The following is an 18,654-nucleotide window of genomic DNA, read 5'->3' as shown; positions in this document are numbered from 1 at the left end:
TTTTATACGGGAAAGATCTATCTTCGGCACGTCAAAAGGAAATTTATGATGGATTCGTAGAACCGGAGTAATCGTACAATTGTTATATCTTTAATACTAAAACAGGCTAGGGAGCAAGAGTTTAAATAGCTTATTTAGCAAATATATTATTAAGTGCAAGACTTTCTAATGGATAAATATTACCTAAATACCATATAATAAATAGCAAACTACTTAAATAGTGAGCGTATCTACCTGCTGGACATAAGTAAGTAAGTAAGTAAATATTCTTTATTGCACCAAAATTATACATTTTACAAACACACTTACATACATAACAAACTTTACAATCGAAATCTTCATTTCTATTATAGAAAAGCCATCATAATGACTAAAGTTCTCAACCTAAGCAGGCGAAAAGTGCTGGTGTAACAGACAACAGGAGGAAAAGGATCCATCCTCAAAAGTTTGTCTTTCTAATGAATGACTTTTCTCTTTTATTGGCAGGCTTTTGTAGGTTGGGGCTTTTCCTTATATTACGTCTTCCTTTATAGTCCGAGCGCTCGGTATACAACGTAGATCCTTCCAATTTCTTAGCCCAAAAATCATTCAGCTCAGACTATGCAATTGCCTGTGAAATTACGTCATTTTGTATTTGTGACCACGGAATAAAATACCTCGGAAAACGTAAGTTCTTTACGAGGGAAGTACTTAGCGTTGGCACTTGGTGTTTAGAATAAAGCAGTAAAGAGACAGAAGTCATAAAAACGATTCATTGCGCCATAAACGTACGCAATAACAAAGGGGACATTATCGTAATCTGGAGCGCTGTTAAGTTGCTTTTTCGATATGTCGCATTTGCAAAACATTGGTGACATTGGCCATCAGACTACCGCGGTTATAAGGTGTTTACTACGTGTGTTCGGGTGCTCATCAATATTTTAGTAAATCTGACAGAGTCTTCATGGTTTTTAGTTTAGAAAACGAGGCAAAATAATATGTGCCTCGTTTTCTAGCTACTTTCCCTTATTTCACATTGAGCGCGGATCGGAGGCGCCGCTTGTTCGGAACGAAGTAAATAACAATATTGTTTGCAATGACGGATGTTACGGAGAAACTGATTGAGTGTGTTATACAATGTGATTTAAGACACAAATATTACAGAACGCCCGACTATCCGTAGCCGTAGGTAACATACAATACAACGCGGGTCCACGATCAAAATTATTTCAATCCGCCGACCGCGCTCAAAGTGACATCACCGCCTTGCTACTGCCGGGCTCCAGAACGCTAACGCGTCAATGTGACGGAGCCTTTACCTATCTTCGCTCAGCGCAGCTCTAGTGGACAATTTATATTATTATTATTTATATTTAACAAACACATTCCTCGCTAGGTATCCTCGCACATTTCTGGTGGAAACGCAGCCTAATACCTAGAATATAAGTCTATATTGGCACACTTAACTGGATTATTAATGTTAATATAAAATCTCTCTATCTTACAAATTATGTATATTTGGATTTACATTTTTATTTAGCTACAAGCCTATATAGGTATTATCGCCCAAGTCACTCAGACCTGTCTTGTACTCGTAACAATTAACAGTATCTTCTTTTATGATTTTACCTATTCATTTCATGAAATTTTCATAATGTAAAATTAAGTGCTGTGCAATTTAAATAATAGCTAAAGCTCGGAGCGAAATATGAAAATGTATTTTCATTATCATTAACCAATTTTCGCTAGAAACGGGACATTATTTTCCACTTAGAACAAATACTTAAGTAGGTAATTTCAAGTCGTTTCATTTTCATAACGCTAGTTTGAATAGAAAAGTTTGTTTTGTTCTTAGGAGTTATCACGACCCACAATTTATTTCATTAGTACCCTAGATTCTCATCTCAGATTGTCCTAGTGATTATGAGTTAAATTTGAGTTCAATAAATAGTCATACTTGTTATGAACAAAATGCTGCACTTCATGATAAAAGCAAGCCGCTTTGCACAGTTCTAGTAGGGACCAAACTGAGTGATTTGACCCGCAGCAGCGCAAGTTTCACCCCTTAGGAACAGAGATGGCGCCACTTCTTTAAAAAATATTTCAAAAAATTCTACAAGCTAAACCAATGAACCGATTTAAATGTTTAATATCTCAAATGAAAGCTCATTATATACATTACTTTTAAAAAAATACTCAAAAAATATATACTGATTACTTTCGACAAAAAACGGCATCTTAAGTTTTTTTTTTTTACTCGATTGATAGTTTTTACTTGGTTTCTCAAAAAAAATGTATGAAACATGAATAGCTTAATGCATGTATATATTACTGAATCAATACCAAGTATTATAAAAAAATCCCGACACCGATACCTCTCATACTTCACGAAATATAAAAGTTTGAATGTGAGTGTAAATTTCTTCAAAATATATTTCAAAAAATTCTACAAGCTTAACTATTAGACCGATTTCAATGTTTAATATCTCAAATAAAAGCTCATTATATACATTACTTATAAAAAAATACTCATAAAACATATACTGAACCCTTTTGGCAAAAAACGGCATCTTAAGTTTTTTTTCTTACTCGATTGATAGTTTTTACTTGATTTCTTAAAAAAAATATTATGGAACATGAATAGTTTAATAAATATATATATAGTACTGAGTATATAAAAGTATTACAAAAAAACCCGACACCGATACCTTTCATTCTTCACGAAATATTTAAGTTCAATTATGCACGTTCTTACAAATAAATCCTTTAAAAAAAATCTTCAACCGCAGTAAGTGCACTGATTTTAATATGAAATGTGTCATATGAAAAAAAAATCACCCAATTTATTTTAATAAATAAAAAAATTAATAAATAAAAACTTAATAACGTTTTTTCCTGGTGCTGAATTACAAAAAAATATAACAAATCTAAAATTAGGAATTATTTTTATTTAAAGTGACTACATTTGTAAACAAAAAACTTAAATGTCCTCTTCGGGTTCACCGGTAGATGTAGAACTGAAAAAAAAAGTCGTTTTGAGAAGTACTCGTACCATTTCAATACTACAAAATCACCGATCATACATGAACTGGTTGCTGTAGATTACTGTTGGATAATTTTTGTGCCTGTAGATTTACTGTTGAATTATTTTTGTGCCTAGTTGATTACCATTAAACCTATAATTTTGTGCCAGACCTCAGAATCAGTGGTCAGCATGCAAAATAACTCTGGATTGAAAATTACATTAACTTACTTTTGATTTGTACAGCCACCTTTGCATGATTTACACTGGGCTGTGCATGGTAAGCTGACGCGACGACACTCACAACGCATAGTTTCGCAGCCAGATTTGCAGCCACAATGGTCCAAGAGGCTTAATTGCGACCAAATCGCTGTAACTGCCGACCATTCCGGAGTCCAACTCTCTTTTTCCTCAGTCCATCCCCAAGAAGATGGACATGGTATGGAAACTTCTGGTTTCATAGCGTTTCCCCATATATGGCCCGCTTGGTAAGCCGCTCGAAGTGCATGTTTATAGAGAGCAGCTGATGTAGGTGGGAGGCTTGTCACAAGCTTGTTTTTTGAAGCAAACAAATATTTGTGAACTTTATTTACGTTTATGTGTTCCGTTTGGCCAAACAATAACACAAATCTAGGGTAACTTTATACTGAAATTAAAATATGTAGTTACACACCTGACAACTGACAAAATCAAAAACTTAAAAGTTGACATACTCCTATTTTCACGTCTTTTTATAGTGGCCAGAGAAAGGCAGCTTGATCTGAACGAACTCTTCCAGTACGGAAACCAAATTTGTCCACCTTCGTTGTCAGTCAATGGAGGGCGTCGTTCAGGGAACAAATCTGATTTGGCCGAGAAATTAGAACCTGCCAACCCTGCTACCTACATCAGCTGCTCTCTATAAACATGCACTTCGAGCAGCTTACCAAGAGGGCCATATATGGGGAAACGCTCTGAAACCAGAAGTTTCTATACCATGTACATCTTTTCGGGGATGGACTGAGGAAAAAGAGAGTTGGACTCCGGAATGGTCGGCAGTTACAGCGATTTGGTCTCAATTAAGCCTCTTGGACCATTGTGGCTGCAAATCTGGCTGCGAAACTATGCATTGTGGACGTCGTCGCGTCAGCTGGCCATGCACAGCCTAGTGTAAATCATGCAAATGTGGCTGTACAAATCAAAAGTAAGTTAATGTAATTTTCAATCCAGGGTTATTTAGCATGCTGACCACTAATTATAGGTCTGGCACAAAATTATAGGTTTAATGGTTATCAACTAGGCACAAAAATAATTCAACAGTAATCTACAGCAACCAGTTCATGTATGATCAGTGATTTTGTAGTATTGGAATGGTACGAGTACTTCAAAACGACTATTCTTTTTCAGTTTTACATCTACCGGTGAACCATATAATTTGACATCACCTAATAATAATTAGTTGCCCGTTTATTTTTGTATTTAATACACTGACAATTATCTGAAAATTATCTGATTCAATTCGGCTTATATGTATAAAAACTACTAAATTGACCTACTTTTATATTATACACATAGATTTAAGATTAGATCCTAAGTATGCATGTAATATTGGTATGCCCCCACGGGGTCCATGTGGAACTACCAAGAATTTGTAATACCTATAAAACCATGGTTGCAATAAATAAATATGAAATATGAACCCGAAGAGGACATTTAAGTTTTTTGTTTACAAATGTAGTCACTTTAAATAAAAATAATTCCTAATTTTAGATTTGTTATATTTTTTTTGTAATTCACCACCAGGAAAAAACTTTATTCAGTTTTTATTTATAAATTTTTTATTTATTAAAATAAATTGGGTGATTTCTTTTCATATGACACATTTCATATTAAAATCAGTGCACTTACTGCGGTTGAAGATTTTTTTTAAAGGATTTATTTGTAAGAACGTGCATAATTGAACTTAAATATTTCGTGAAGAATGAAAGGTATCGGTGTCGGGTTTTTTTGTAATACTTTTATATACTCAGTACTATATATATATTTATTAAACTATTCATGTTCCATAATATTTTTTTTAAGAAATCAAGTAAAAACTATCAATCGAGTAAGAAAAAAAACTTAAGATGCCGTTTTTTGCCAAAAGGGTTCAGTATATGTTTTATGAGTATTTTTTTATAAGTAATGTATATAATGAGCTTTTATTTGAGATATTAAACATTGAAATCGGTCAAATAGTTAGGCTTGTAGAATTTTTTGAAATATATTTTGAAGAAATTTACACTCACATTCAAACTTTTATATTTCGTGAAGTATGAGAGGTATCGGTGTCGGGTTTTTTTTATAATACTTGTTATTGATTCAGTAATATATACATGCATTAGGCTATTCATGTTTCATACATTTTTTTTGAGAAACCAAGTATAAACTATCAATCGAGTAAAAAAAAAACTTAAGATGCCATTTTTTGTCGAAAGTAATCAGTATATATTTTTTGAGTATTTTTTTAAAAGTAATGTATATAATGAGCTTTCATTTGAGATATTAAACATTTAAATCGGTTCATTGGTTTAGCTTGTAGAATTTTTTTAAATATTTTTTAAGAAGTGGCGCCATCTCTGTTCCTAAGGGGTGAAACTTACGCTGCTGCGGGTCAAATCACTCAGTTTGGTCCCTACTAGCACTGTGCAAAGCGGCTTGCTTTTATCATGAAGTGCAGCATCCGGGCAAAAAATGGCCGTAACAAGTATGACTAAAATACTTGTTGTATTGTAAATAAGGTAAAATCTACATCTGTACTTATAAATTGGGTTTTGTGGGCAATTTTGTTTGAAAATCTCACGTTTTTCTATATCAGCAATCGTATTATACATGGCTTTATCCACATATTAATAAAATAACCGTTACTTTTTAACACATGGGATTGAGAGGGACGGACACCCTTTTATCACACTGTCACGTAGACAAAAACTACCATCATATCCGTGCAGTATATATAAAATACAATATATTTAATATATCGTCGTATTCTAGTGGTATTTTACATGTAGGCACTTCAAATGTCTTCCCTTCTAATATAATAGCGAAACTTGACACCTCAAAAGTGACATTCCCTTCGCCTTATGACTTTTACGCCATTTCAAACAGTCTTATTTCGCCGTTTAGAAAACAAATAAGCAAACATTTAATAATTAATTTTTTTCCTGTGTCGTTTGCATTCTTCGTTATCGACTCAGCGTACCTACTGGTGCTAATATCTTGTACTGTGCAAAATTAGACGGATGCTATTACATACCTATTATACGCTAATATGCCTGTCACGTCCCTCCAAGTGGTAACCAAGGTTCATACTAAGAGACCCGTTTATACAGCAATTATGGTTAACAGAATAAATATAAAGGGATGCTCCTGAGTGTCCTGTTCAGTAATGACTGAGTACTTTACTTTAAGTACACGGTTAGTGCGTAGGCAATTACCTTGCAAACGCACTGCCACTTGCACGTGCCACTAATATTTCTCAAGTATGTAGGCTATTGCTCTTTTACGCTACGTTCCGAGAGTGAGTAATATTTCAACGCCAAAACAACTTTTGGAAACTTAAAAATCGATACAGAGACCTTACGTGAAAGAATTTACGAGAAGTGCAAAGGATTTCTTTCGTGTAACAAACAATCGCACATGGCGGCGCATATTCGACTTTGTTTAGACGAGATGGATATTCATTTACAGTGTCTGATACTCTGTCGGACAGGAAATATTTACACTTATAACTCTCCCAATGATCGACCCGAACAAGAAATTCAAGCCGCATAATTAAGATTACTACCACCAAAAAAAGCTTTCCAGTAAAAGCAAGAGAGTAAAGAAAGATTTACCGGTAAGGTCGATATGCCTCAAGTCCACGAGGTCGGTGATGAGCGGCGCCAGTGAGCGCGCATCCATACTACTTGAGCCAGTTACCGCTAAATGCGTTAGATTTCTGAACGTAGCGGCCAGGAGCTGTGCGCCTGCGGCTGTCACCTTCAGTAGAAAATAATGGATTGAAATTACAAGATATACTAGGAAACAAAAACTGCTAAAAGAATTGTTAAGATTTGCTGACATTATCAATTTTTTGAAATGTTTTACACGATTTCAAAAGCAAGAAATTTTATAAACTGTAACAATCAACCTCAGTGGGCTCTTTTGTCGCGGTGCTTCACTGAAATATATTATACGGTTGATTTCTCTCTCTTTATGTGTCGCTTCATATACTTACGGTTAGACGCACCGTCTTTCGAATCAATTGATTGACTATCCGTTTGGTCTTCTGCTCTCCTCTCCTCTCCTTCACGATAAGCGGTCACCAACGGCCCAGTGGCTTTGATCTTCCAATCCTCTGGCCTCACGAACGAAGTCAATCTCCATCAATTACCATCGCATACTTACTGCAGAATTCTTCGCCCGTCACTCTCTGACTTCACTGACGCAAAGTCCAGCATTTCACAGCGAGCAGCCACCTCTAACGGCTCAGCGGCTGGTTTGGTAGTCAGGTGCGAGATCATTGCCAATGCATACTAACCACAGAATTCTTCGCTCGCCACTCCCTGACTCCATTGACGCAAGGCCCCGCCCTCGCACCGGCACAGCGAGCCGCCACCTCCAACGGCCCGGCCGCTCTGATCTTCTTCCACACCTCGGGCCTCGCGGTCAGACGCGAAATGAGTCGCGCCCAGCGTCGACACACACGCGACATGCGGCAGAGGTCTGATACCTGAAATGTCATTGGTGTTGGTTATAATTAGTCTTAAGTTAAACCTCTTATATTAAGTATGTAGGTATACGTTTCTAAAGTAGGTAATAAAGAACTGCGTTTTATATTTCTATATCACCTGCAATATCACGTACTTAGTAAACAAAAGATACAAATATTGATGCCGGTTATGTGCCGGTTCTATTTAACTTTGATGCATCATAAAAGCGTATCAATATCAATACATATTTACAGAAATACGCAGGATTTTACAATTTTATTTTTTCCATTTGCTGACCCCAGGTCACACTATTGTATTTTAGTAGGTTTACTGGTAAATGATACCTTTTGGCCTTAAATCCGCCTTTTCTACGTTTAAGGTTTAAGATTTTTTGCAAAATATTTTATAACTAAAAAAAATAGTAAAATAAAAAGACAGGTAGGTAACTAATAATCTACTACTGTCTTCCGCCGTTACACCTTCTGCTCCTAGGGAGTCTAAAGTTTACTACACTAGATCCAGTAGGTATCTCTACGATCTACTAGGAAAGGACAGTCCTGGTTCTAACCTTAGCCTGTTCAGGGCCGATAGCTTGAGACAAAGTGACAATAAGTGACAAAAGACAATGTGTCAATTATTCATCCAAGTAGCATCACTGGGTAGTAGGTACTTATCTCTTTTTCTCCTTAGCGGTACAAAGTTTGCTAGGATACCACAGCCCTGGTCTAAAGTTAGGCTGGTTAGAGTCAGCAGCTATAAACAAAGCCGTTTCAAAACTCACCTCTAAATGCGACAGTATCTTCAACCAAATAGCATCACTGAGGGTGTTATCCCTTCTTCTCCTTGGCGGTCCACAGTCAGCTAACGTGTGATAACCCTGGTCTAAGCTCAGTTCGCTCAGATCGGCGGCGAGCGACAGAGCTGGCTCAGGAGGCGGCGGGGGCCGCCGGCGCGCGCCGCCGCACACACCGGGCCCGGAACAGCTGGACATCGTGAGACCCTGGAAACAAATTAGGAAATTTAGGGTCGGTTGCACCAACTGTTTGCAATCGTTAAAGAGTTTGCTAAATTTTATTATATGGAAAGTTTCATAGTGAACCGCCGCGGCGCGCCGGGTGACGTTGATCAGTCTGTCAAGTGCGGATGGTGCAACTGGCACTTAGTCTAACGTTTCTTATGTCAGGAACTATACGTACGAGTAACATAACTGGCAATGCGGTGACTAATGCTCGAGACAAGGTATGATATGGCATGACCATTTTGCAACACTGCTATTTTGATTAGGATTAGGATACACTCTTTTTAGGGTTCCGTACCCAAAGGGTAAAAATGGGACCCTATTACCAAAGATAGATATAACTCCGTAATAGATGGATACAGTCTAAGGAAAAAACGTGCCTCGAAAATCACGAAAATTTGATTCTCGATCAGATGGCGCCACTACCTTTGGCCTACTTTCGTATAGAGGGCGTTGACGGTTTCGTTTGTTATTTATAATTTTAACGCATATCAGTGAAAGACCATGGGTCAAAATCATATAAAAATAATTAATGCAAATAAAAAAATCATTTATCCATGTTTAAATACATTTTATCGTATATTTATAAATTTTCATTTTTAGTTTTAAATTATGTCGATAGATGGCAGTGAATTTACTGTGGTTACAAAATTTACTATGACAGTACAGCTCTATCTTATTATATCCTCTTTGCTATTACTAAGACACCACTGTCCGCCTGTCTGTCACCAGGCTGTATCTCATCAACCGTGATAGCTATACAGTTGAAATTTTACAAACACAAAAACACTAAAACAATAGATAATATTACGGAACCCTTCGTGCGCGAGTCCGACTCGCACTCGCACTTATACTGTTTTTGCTGCTTACTTATTATTATTATATTCTAAAACAAGTTTTTTCAAAAAAACCGTGTGAAGTTTCTCTCTTTGTAACGGGATTAAAATACATCCAGTTAGGTATTCAGTTTCTCTATCGAAATAAATTAAATAAAACCGGCCAAGTGCGAGTCGGTTCCGTACCATTACGCAAAAAACGGCAAAAAAATCACGTTTGTTGTATGGGAGCCCCACTTACATATTTATTTTATTCTGTTTTTAGTGTTTTTTGTTATAGCAGCAACAGAAATACATCATCTGTAAAAATTTCAACTGTCTCGGTTCAGGAGATACAGCCTGGTGACAGACAAACGGACAGAGGAGTCTTAGTAATAGGGTCCCGGTTTTGCCCTTTGGGTACGCTAAACACAATAGAAAGGACAAACTATTAGATAGCTAATTAATTGTACGGATCCTTAAAAAACACAATAGTTTTTTATAGAGACAAATTCCTAGAAGTGGGAGTTATTTATATTATCAGACAACAGAAGTGCGTGTAAAAACAGTTTCGATTTCAATTTCATGGGTGAGCACTGATAAAGTACTTAGATCAGTGTTTTTATTAAAAGTAGGAATATAGATTCCCTTCGTGAATTACTTTGAGGTATGCAACTAAACCATTTACAGCTATTTAAAGCTTTTAAGTCCCCGGCAAGCTCGGCCGAATTGCACCTTCTCATACAAACGTAGTTCCGCTGTTATTTTAAATCTACGTGTTGGATTGTAATGAAACTTTGCACATAATGACATGAGGTAAATCTAGGTCTGAAATTAGTTTTTAATAGCACCAGTTTATAAAACAAACGAAATAGAGCAAAACCAAGTTTTGTATGAAAAGCTTAAATTCGCTGTATTTTTTAAACTATGGTATCTGAAGCTACATCAATTATTACCAGACATAGATATACCTTATCCTATTGTAAGTACAAAGTTTCAGAGCAATCTAGCTAGTGGGTTTACAATGAGCGCGGAACTAGGTTTGTATGGAGAACTGAGCTTGCCGGGGATTCTTAACGTCGTTATTTTAACCATTAACATTTTCAATTACTTGGTGAATAGTAATTGAAAATGGTTTTCTTCGTTAATTTTATTGGACTATTGACTATGTTAGTGCTTCTTTTAACGACCGGCGAGCCACTAATCCGATTACCGACCGAGCGCTTCACGTGGAACCAACCAGTATAAATGATACCCCTATATCAGTTAAATCTATTCGTTATCATAGGTCACAGATATCTTGGTCCATTAGGTTAAGGAAATGCAAGGGCAGCTCATGCACGTCCGGACCTTTAGCGGCAAAGGAAAGCGGTTAAAAACCTGGCTCAGGCGCATTTCTAGAAAGTACCTGCGGCCTTGTCCATCAACAAATCAACATTAATGCCATAGCTTAATTAACAGTATACTTTAGTTACGGATGATCCTAAGATTAGATTGAAATGCGTGAATAATTAATGTTAATGAACCTAGAAAGGCAGTATTAGCGGTATTGAAATAAACTCTCGAGGTTAATATGTGTACCTGTGGTACCTAATTGAGTTTTCTAAAGTATTAACAGCGCAGCTAAGAACCCTGTTAAGAAGCCTGTGGACGATGTACACGCAGCGTTCTATGTACAGTACAACGACGCGTTCAGGGTACTGTTGCGGCTGCCGCGATACTGCAGCGCGTCGGCCATGTTCGCCGACGCGCATGTGGATGGTTTCCACGCGACGCTGCGCAAGCGCTGCGCCGCGACGCTCCGAAGGGTGCGCGACAGCCGCCACAGTCTCCGCCGTTTTGAGACGTCTTGACAGGGAGACGGGACAGTGCACTAATCAGGCACTGGACCTCCCAACATCTTAGTTTAGGTACTAACATAGTAATTTAAGTAGTATATTAAATTTGTAACTAACAAAATATGGATAGTATCGTCCGAAATAAACCGTATCCAATCTCATATATTCTTTATTTAAGGATGCTGACTATTTTCGGTAGGAAGTTGCTTTTGGCTTTTACTAGTTGTTAGTAGTCGTTTCGTTGCAGTTCGATGCACGCAGTTGTCAGTTAACTTTTTTCTGACGGGCGTGCAGGGAATAACTGCGAAGTTCCAATCAAATCGCACGATATTTTTAGATGCACTCTGGCTTGTTTGAATGCTACCGCTGTTTTAGAGGACACGTCAATCTTATGTCTATTGATTCGGTTTTTTTAACTAACATTCTTAGTAGCAATTTTTTAAGGATAATAAAGGAAAATAATATATAGTTTTAAATAACTGTTTAATAAAACTTGAAAATAATGACATCAACAAATTGCTCTGATAATTGGTTTAAGATGTACAAATATAGAGGGCGCTATTAATTTTGGCTGGTTTACGTGAACCTGGTTCAAATCTGTACTTCGAAAACTTTTTGGTTTTTTTTATTGTTGTTTTTATATTAGTATTCCGATCACTGATACCACACAAAATTTCACGATTCTAGGACTTCAGGAACCAATGTTTTCAGGTTTAGAGGTTTTTTTAGGTACACCCATTTTAAGGGGTTGCAGGTTGTATATATATATAATGTATATGTACGACTATTTGAAAGAGCTTGTTGCTAGGCCTACTTGAATTAAGCACATTTGAAGTCTGAAGTTTCTTGTAGATTAAAGAAAATACATTAGCATATAATAACTACTTTGAGCAACACCGGCTTCCGACACGAGGTCCACATAATTATTAATCGAAAGTGTCCAATGAATTTGCTAAAGGGAATAAATATGAGATATAAATTGCGCAAGTTTTTCAACGGCCTCATGTTTATAGAGGAGTATAATTGCGGGTCCCATAGCATCGCTGACCTTATTCTACCATTAAACCTCACAATGGACGTATAAATCAAACTAGTTTGTCATTCGACATGTCGCGTCTGTCACGGTGCATACAATATACAGTATTTTAACTTTATCGTAGGTTTATTTACTTGTTTAAAGTTGATATATTACAGTTGAAAAACTGTTATATATCAACTTTGTGAAGCTACCACACGTACACTAATATACACCAAATATACACTAGTGAATAAAGAACCCCAAAAATCATATACGAGGGGCAAACTGAAAGTTTTTAGAATAGAGAAAACTATAGTAATTAGATTACGCGGTAACCGCGGCTTTACTGTTTCTGGTCACGCGTATACATTTTTATTACGAAAGGATATCCCTAAAACGTACACAGCTCATTCTCCCAAAACCCTTTCTGTGTGGTGATTTTGGGTAATCAGAGGTTTTGTATGAAATCCATGAGGTACCCATTTTTTTTCTCACGCATTCATACAAGAATTTTTACTGATGTCATAGGAATCATAGGAATACTTAGGAATACCAGAATCTGCTGATATACAACTTTTTTGACAGTCTTTTAGTAACCACATAACTGCGATTGTAAACTTTTGACGTCAACTTTATAGTTTAAATAAGTGTCTACTTGAAAAAACACAAATTAAAATATTTCCATAGAAAATAATTTAATTTGTTCTTAGAGTACTTTTGACGTCGTTGTTGAACGACATGCTTCTCTGAGATCATCAAAGTAAAAAAAAAACTACAAAAGCGATTTAATTTTAAATGGTAAGTGTAAACAGTCGCACGAGAACTAGGCTTCATTATAAAAATATAACTGAAACCTTTTGTAACTCTGTTGTTGGCTGAGACCACAATACCATATCGTATAAAATGATGACACGAAAAATTTCTTATCATACAATTTTAAAATTGCCAGCAATCCTGAAATACAAAAAAATAATCGGCCAAGTGCGAGTCGGACTCGCGCACCAAGGGTTCCGTAATTTTTAGTATTTGTTGTTATAGCGGCAACAGAAATACATCATCTGTGAAAATTTCAACTGTATAGCTATCACGGTTCATGAGATACAGCCTGGTGACAGACAGACAGACGGACAGACGGACAGCGGAGTCTTAGTAATAGGGTCCCGTTTTTACCCTTTGGGTACGGAACCCTAAAAATGACTACCGAATGATATATACCACAGAAAAAAATATAGTTATATTTTCATAAATGATATGCCTCTTTTTGTTATAATATGGTCGCCAAGTAACCTTTTCTAAGAACTTTCAGTGTAGCTTAGATATTTTCGTATGTATTCGTACGGTTAACCAAACGGAAACTTTGGTAACCATGGAATTATAGTATTAGTATGTATGTTAGTTTGTAAATAAATGTATAAATGTAAATAATAGTAAGGTATTTATAGTAGGTATCTATTATTTGTTTATTCGGCATCGTTCTATCGAGACCCAGGGTTTTAATTGACCTGGTAAATACATAAGTAGTTGGAATGTAAATATGTAATATGCATACAAAGTAAGTTAATATTTCACGCTTTTAAGGGTTTTAAAATACTAATTCTTACATTACAAATACATTGTAAATTAAATCAGATGATTATAGGTCTTGTAATAAAATACGTACAAACAGTATGCCTAAGTAGATAAGTTGTACAGACCCAACCATTATAATACTATTGAGTACCTTCTTATACCTATTTAAAGACACACTTACTGAACTCGTTCTTACTAACTAGGGAATATATTCATAAAAGGGAAACATGGTACCAATGTATTTCAATATCAGTACATCTCCCTCGCACACATATTGCAATGAGCTGCAAAAAATATAAATTCTAAGCTGTTGAATTATGGAAATTCATACTTTATACTAAAACTTGGTAATTGCATAAAATGTATGCCTGCAAACGACTTTTAACTCTATAACTTACTGTGGAAAACAGTGTAATATTCTAAATAAGTTCTCAGACTTTATAATATCCATTTTCGTTTTGCATAATATACCGAATGAACTAGAACACTAACTTGTAAAAACTCCGTGATGTCTGCATAAACTGATACCTTCGCTCGCTTTACGAGCTTAAAATACGGCTTATTATAATTTAACTGTGCTTCTGTCATACGATACATAGAATATTGGACAACCTTTAATAAGCGAATAAGACGTTTAAAGCTTTAGAAATAAGGTTGCAGTTGAGAAAGGTTTGGAGCATGAAACAAATAGGTATTTAGATTCGCAGCTGGTCTAACTGGATTCCTGGGGTTTTTGCAGGTTCTTGTAATGTATATACAACACGTCTTGTATGATAAGGCTGTCAATGATGAAATTACTTGCTTACTAATTAAATTGGTCTATAGATAGACCAATAATACTTTAGGGCTTCGAAAGTAAAATGGCATAAACCGAATTATTTGATGTAGTTTCGTCATTCTATCCGACTATCCGTGCGTATATCGCAAGCATTTTACCAATTTTACTCATAGACCATACTTATCCAAAATTAAGAATCTGATAGGATATTTTTTATAGCCCGCTAATTTATTTTGTGCAGACATTTAAACGGGGACCTTTTTAACTACAATATAAACTGGGGGCTTTTTAATTCAATAACTTGATATAACACGTTATTTATTTACAATAACTTGCAAATAATCGCTACTAAGGACGAAAAACGCGAAATAAGTCAACAGGCACTTAGACGGCTACGAGTATTAGTGATCAATATTTGTGCCATTTTCAATCAAAAGGGTACTACTTATTGTCGGTTGTCAATAAGGCGCTATTTCCATACAGCTTCAATTTGTTGTTCAATCAACCTTATTGACAAGCGACAATGTGGTACCTTTTGGTTGAAAATGTCACATTTATTAGCATAACTTCAGTTTACACAATAGTTTTAAGACATATACTTACCAAAACCCATTAAATAAACTGTAAGTTTTAATTCGCACATTTTGCATATTTTTATATGACGTTATCGCTATGTAGAAGGTACAAACTTGCATATTAGTTCATAATGGCGAGCTGAATTTGCCTTTTTTTTTATACCACGTCGGTGGCAATCAAGCATACGGCCCGCCTGATGGTAAGCAGTTACCGTAGCCTATGGCCGCCTACAACACCGGAGATATTACACGCGCGTTGCCGACCCTAACACTCCTCTCCCTCGTTGAGCTCTGGCAACCTTACTCACCGGCAGGAACACAACACCATGAGTAAGGTCTAGTGTTATTTGGCTGCGGTTTTCTGTAAGGTGGAGGTACTTCCCCAGTTGGGCTCTGCTCTAGATCTGGAATGACATCCGCTGTCCTGTGCCCTACCACACAAAGCGAGATGTCATTCACAGTGCCCATACCTCTCTTTTGGACGTAGTTTAAAGACATATCCGGGTCCGGACGCAGTTTAAGGACATACCCGGGTCCAGGCCTGCAACTATTAGCACCTACTCAATTGCTTTAAAGCGAAAATAGTTCGAACTCTGAATTACGCCGATGGATTGACATATCAATATTTTACCGTAATCTTTACTCACTCATCTTTCCTAGACGATTCGATTTTGAAGCTATTTTCCATACTAAATCAGCATTTAAAATGCAGCTTGAAATCGAGTAAGTACCAACATTCCATTGTGCGCCCGCCCACACTATCGCCGGCGCCTTGATATTGCACGCCGATAACTACGGTTCTATTCAATACATTTTAATTACAGCTTGTGATATTGTCGCCGTATATTGGCGGTGAAGTCGGCTAATTAAGCCAAATGTTGTAGCGTCTATTTGTTTGCTTTACATTGCTTTACGTTTAACTAAACTGCACATATCACATCTACTCGCGAATTCTGCTGAGTTCTTCTGGTTATTAATACACTTATGGACAAATTTAGAGGAACGCAAAAAAAGGTTTAATTACTAATTTTAAAATTACTTTAGGTGCTGGCCAGTAATTAAATCTTTTTTTGCGTTTCTCTTAATTTGTCCGTGAGTATTATATCAGCGGCGAACGTCCAAACACTGGAATTCTCAATGAATCACCTAAAGTGACAATTGACGAGCTTATTCTTCTGGATTTGAAAAAAAATAATCTTGCTCCGACAATGTTACAAATCTATCTTCTGTAAAACCACCATTTTTGTTATAACTGATAAGCGCCTCGACTTGCTAATGAAAATGCTAAAATATGTCAGCCACAGTTGAACTAGCGATCTCACGTGACAAAAGATAATGTGCAAATGACATTAAACTAATATAACGAGCGTTTATTTAAACGACTTGAATATGGTCCCCAGATCCGTGCGTGGCAGGAATCAAGGACGAGATTTAGCTCCACTATCCATATCCATTCCCTAGTATCTTCGTGCCACGTACGAAGTTTTAATGAAATGAGGTCTTGGAAAAACTCATTTTTGCCTAATTGGATAATGTTAAACATATTTTTCATGAAAAGTATTGATTACCTAAGTTCACTGAGTTGTATTGTAAGATGTTTATTTCTTATTTTGCACCTAATTATACCTAAAAATTAATTAAAATATATCTTCCGAGTAAAATGACTGTGAGACACGGACGTCATGGACAAACAGACGGACGAACAGATGGACGGAGAGACGGACATGACGAAACTATAAGGGTTTCGTTTTTGTCATTTTGGCTACTGAACCCTAAAAATGCCATGTAAGTATATTGGTTTGCCTGATTGTTCCGTTCGCTTACTTGTGTTCTATAAGCGGTGGGAATATCACTTCGCAATTGAGCCATGTACGAGTAAGTCTACTGTACCCGTACCATGAGTCGCAGCGCTGACAGTGTCAAAACTGACATATACTCTAAAGTCTACGTAATTTACTTTATATACATCTCGCTCACACTAATATGTCAGGAGCGAGATGCATAGAAAGCAAGTTACGTTCACGCTAGCCGCTAGCGTTTATGTCAGTGCCAAACTGGTGGTAGCCGTACTGTACTCCTCTCCCTCATTGCCAGACTAAATTAAATCGTGCATTTTTCTGGCTTACCTACCCACCGAACAGGAACATATTATGCTCGTTCTGTAATCTGTATATGACGTCAATAATATAGCCAGTAAATAGAAATGTAATAACTGACTGACAGAATACATGTTTACTATGTAAACATGAATACAATGTAGTGTCATAACTAATTACATAGGAAATTCCACCATTATCAGTCCACACAATGATGCAATTACGCCTTTTACGGAATTCGTTAATTCAGGTTCCTTGAGAAAATGCTATTACAAAAAGATCACTATGGTTTTTCTATGGAAATTGTTTACGCAAAACTAGTTCGCCCTGCGGCCATGCTAGCGGTTCTTTATATCTTAGCTTGAAATCTTAGTTTCCAGTTCGACTAGAACTTTTAATAATTATTTTTATAAATTACAGGTTACCTTCATTGCCGGTCTAAGCCAACGCAGTCTTGTCAGCAGCTTATAATTTAGGGATATTTTACAAAATTTCCTCTGATTAATGACGAGAAATACTTAAATTTAAGTACTTCGGATAATAGATAGAATTAGTGACGACGACGAGGAGTACATCTCATTAAACTTCTAAGCGCCACCTGCACTAACCCGGAGTTAACCGGTTAAACCGTTAACCCAGTGTCAAATTGTACTGGTAACCATGGTACCTCCAGGTTTAACCAGTTAACTACCGGCTAAAAAGATAACTGCTAAATCTCGCCTAACCATTTTCCTTTTGATTAAACGGGTAATGTTTAGTTTACTGCTACTGAGGTAGAATTCTTTAATTTTATTTTACTCTTGTCTCGCTTTACTGTCTCGTTAATTTAAGTGGTACTTTTACACTAAATGGCTCTTAATTTTTCATTATTCTGTGGTAAATATCTGCTATAAAATGCGCCCACTAGCACAGAATAACATCTAAAGAAATTGTATAAAGCTCTTGAGTGTTTTAAGATGACAATAATATCTGTAGAGAATGCCACATGGTATAGTCCGCCTTTTGTACCTACTGTATGATTTCGTTCTGTGCAATAAAAGTTAAATAAAATAAATAAATAAATTGAGAGTATCATTTCGAACAATTTGGAGTGGAAACTCTAGGTCCATTGGGTCCCAGCGCGCACAAGGTGTTTGCAGAAATCGCGAAGCGTCTGGTTGACGTAACTGGTGACCGAAGAGTTGGCGGCTTCCTCGCACAACGTATCAGCATTGCGATACAGCGGGGAAATGCC

The 18,654-nt window shown here is 36.5% G+C and overlaps 1 protein-coding gene across 1 annotated transcript in view; it reads right to left on the bottom strand.

Annotated features, from left to right (window-relative positions):
- The window catches only part of LOC134755660 (F-box/LRR-repeat protein 7), an 84,775-nt gene that overhangs the window by 9,917 nt on the left and 56,204 nt on the right, over positions 1-18,654 (bottom strand). The window contains exons 2-4 of the mRNA XM_063692197.1: positions 8,495-8,713; positions 7,542-7,733; positions 6,856-7,000 (exon numbers count right to left, since the gene is read on the bottom strand). Of these exons, the coding sequence (XP_063548267.1) occupies positions 6,856-7,000; positions 7,542-7,733; positions 8,495-8,704 (547 nt within the window). The 5' untranslated portion in view covers positions 8,705-8,713. The remainder of the gene's footprint in view (positions 1-6,855; positions 7,001-7,541; positions 7,734-8,494; positions 8,714-18,654) is intronic.

Source organism: Cydia strobilella, chromosome 1 (genome assembly GCF_947568885.1).
Source record: "Cydia strobilella chromosome 1, ilCydStro3.1, whole genome shotgun sequence".
Lineage (NCBI taxonomy): Eukaryota > Metazoa > Arthropoda > Insecta > Lepidoptera > Tortricidae > Cydia > Cydia strobilella.
The sequence above is the reverse complement of the archived record's forward strand: the minus strand, read 5'-3'. Positions and strand labels throughout refer to the sequence as shown.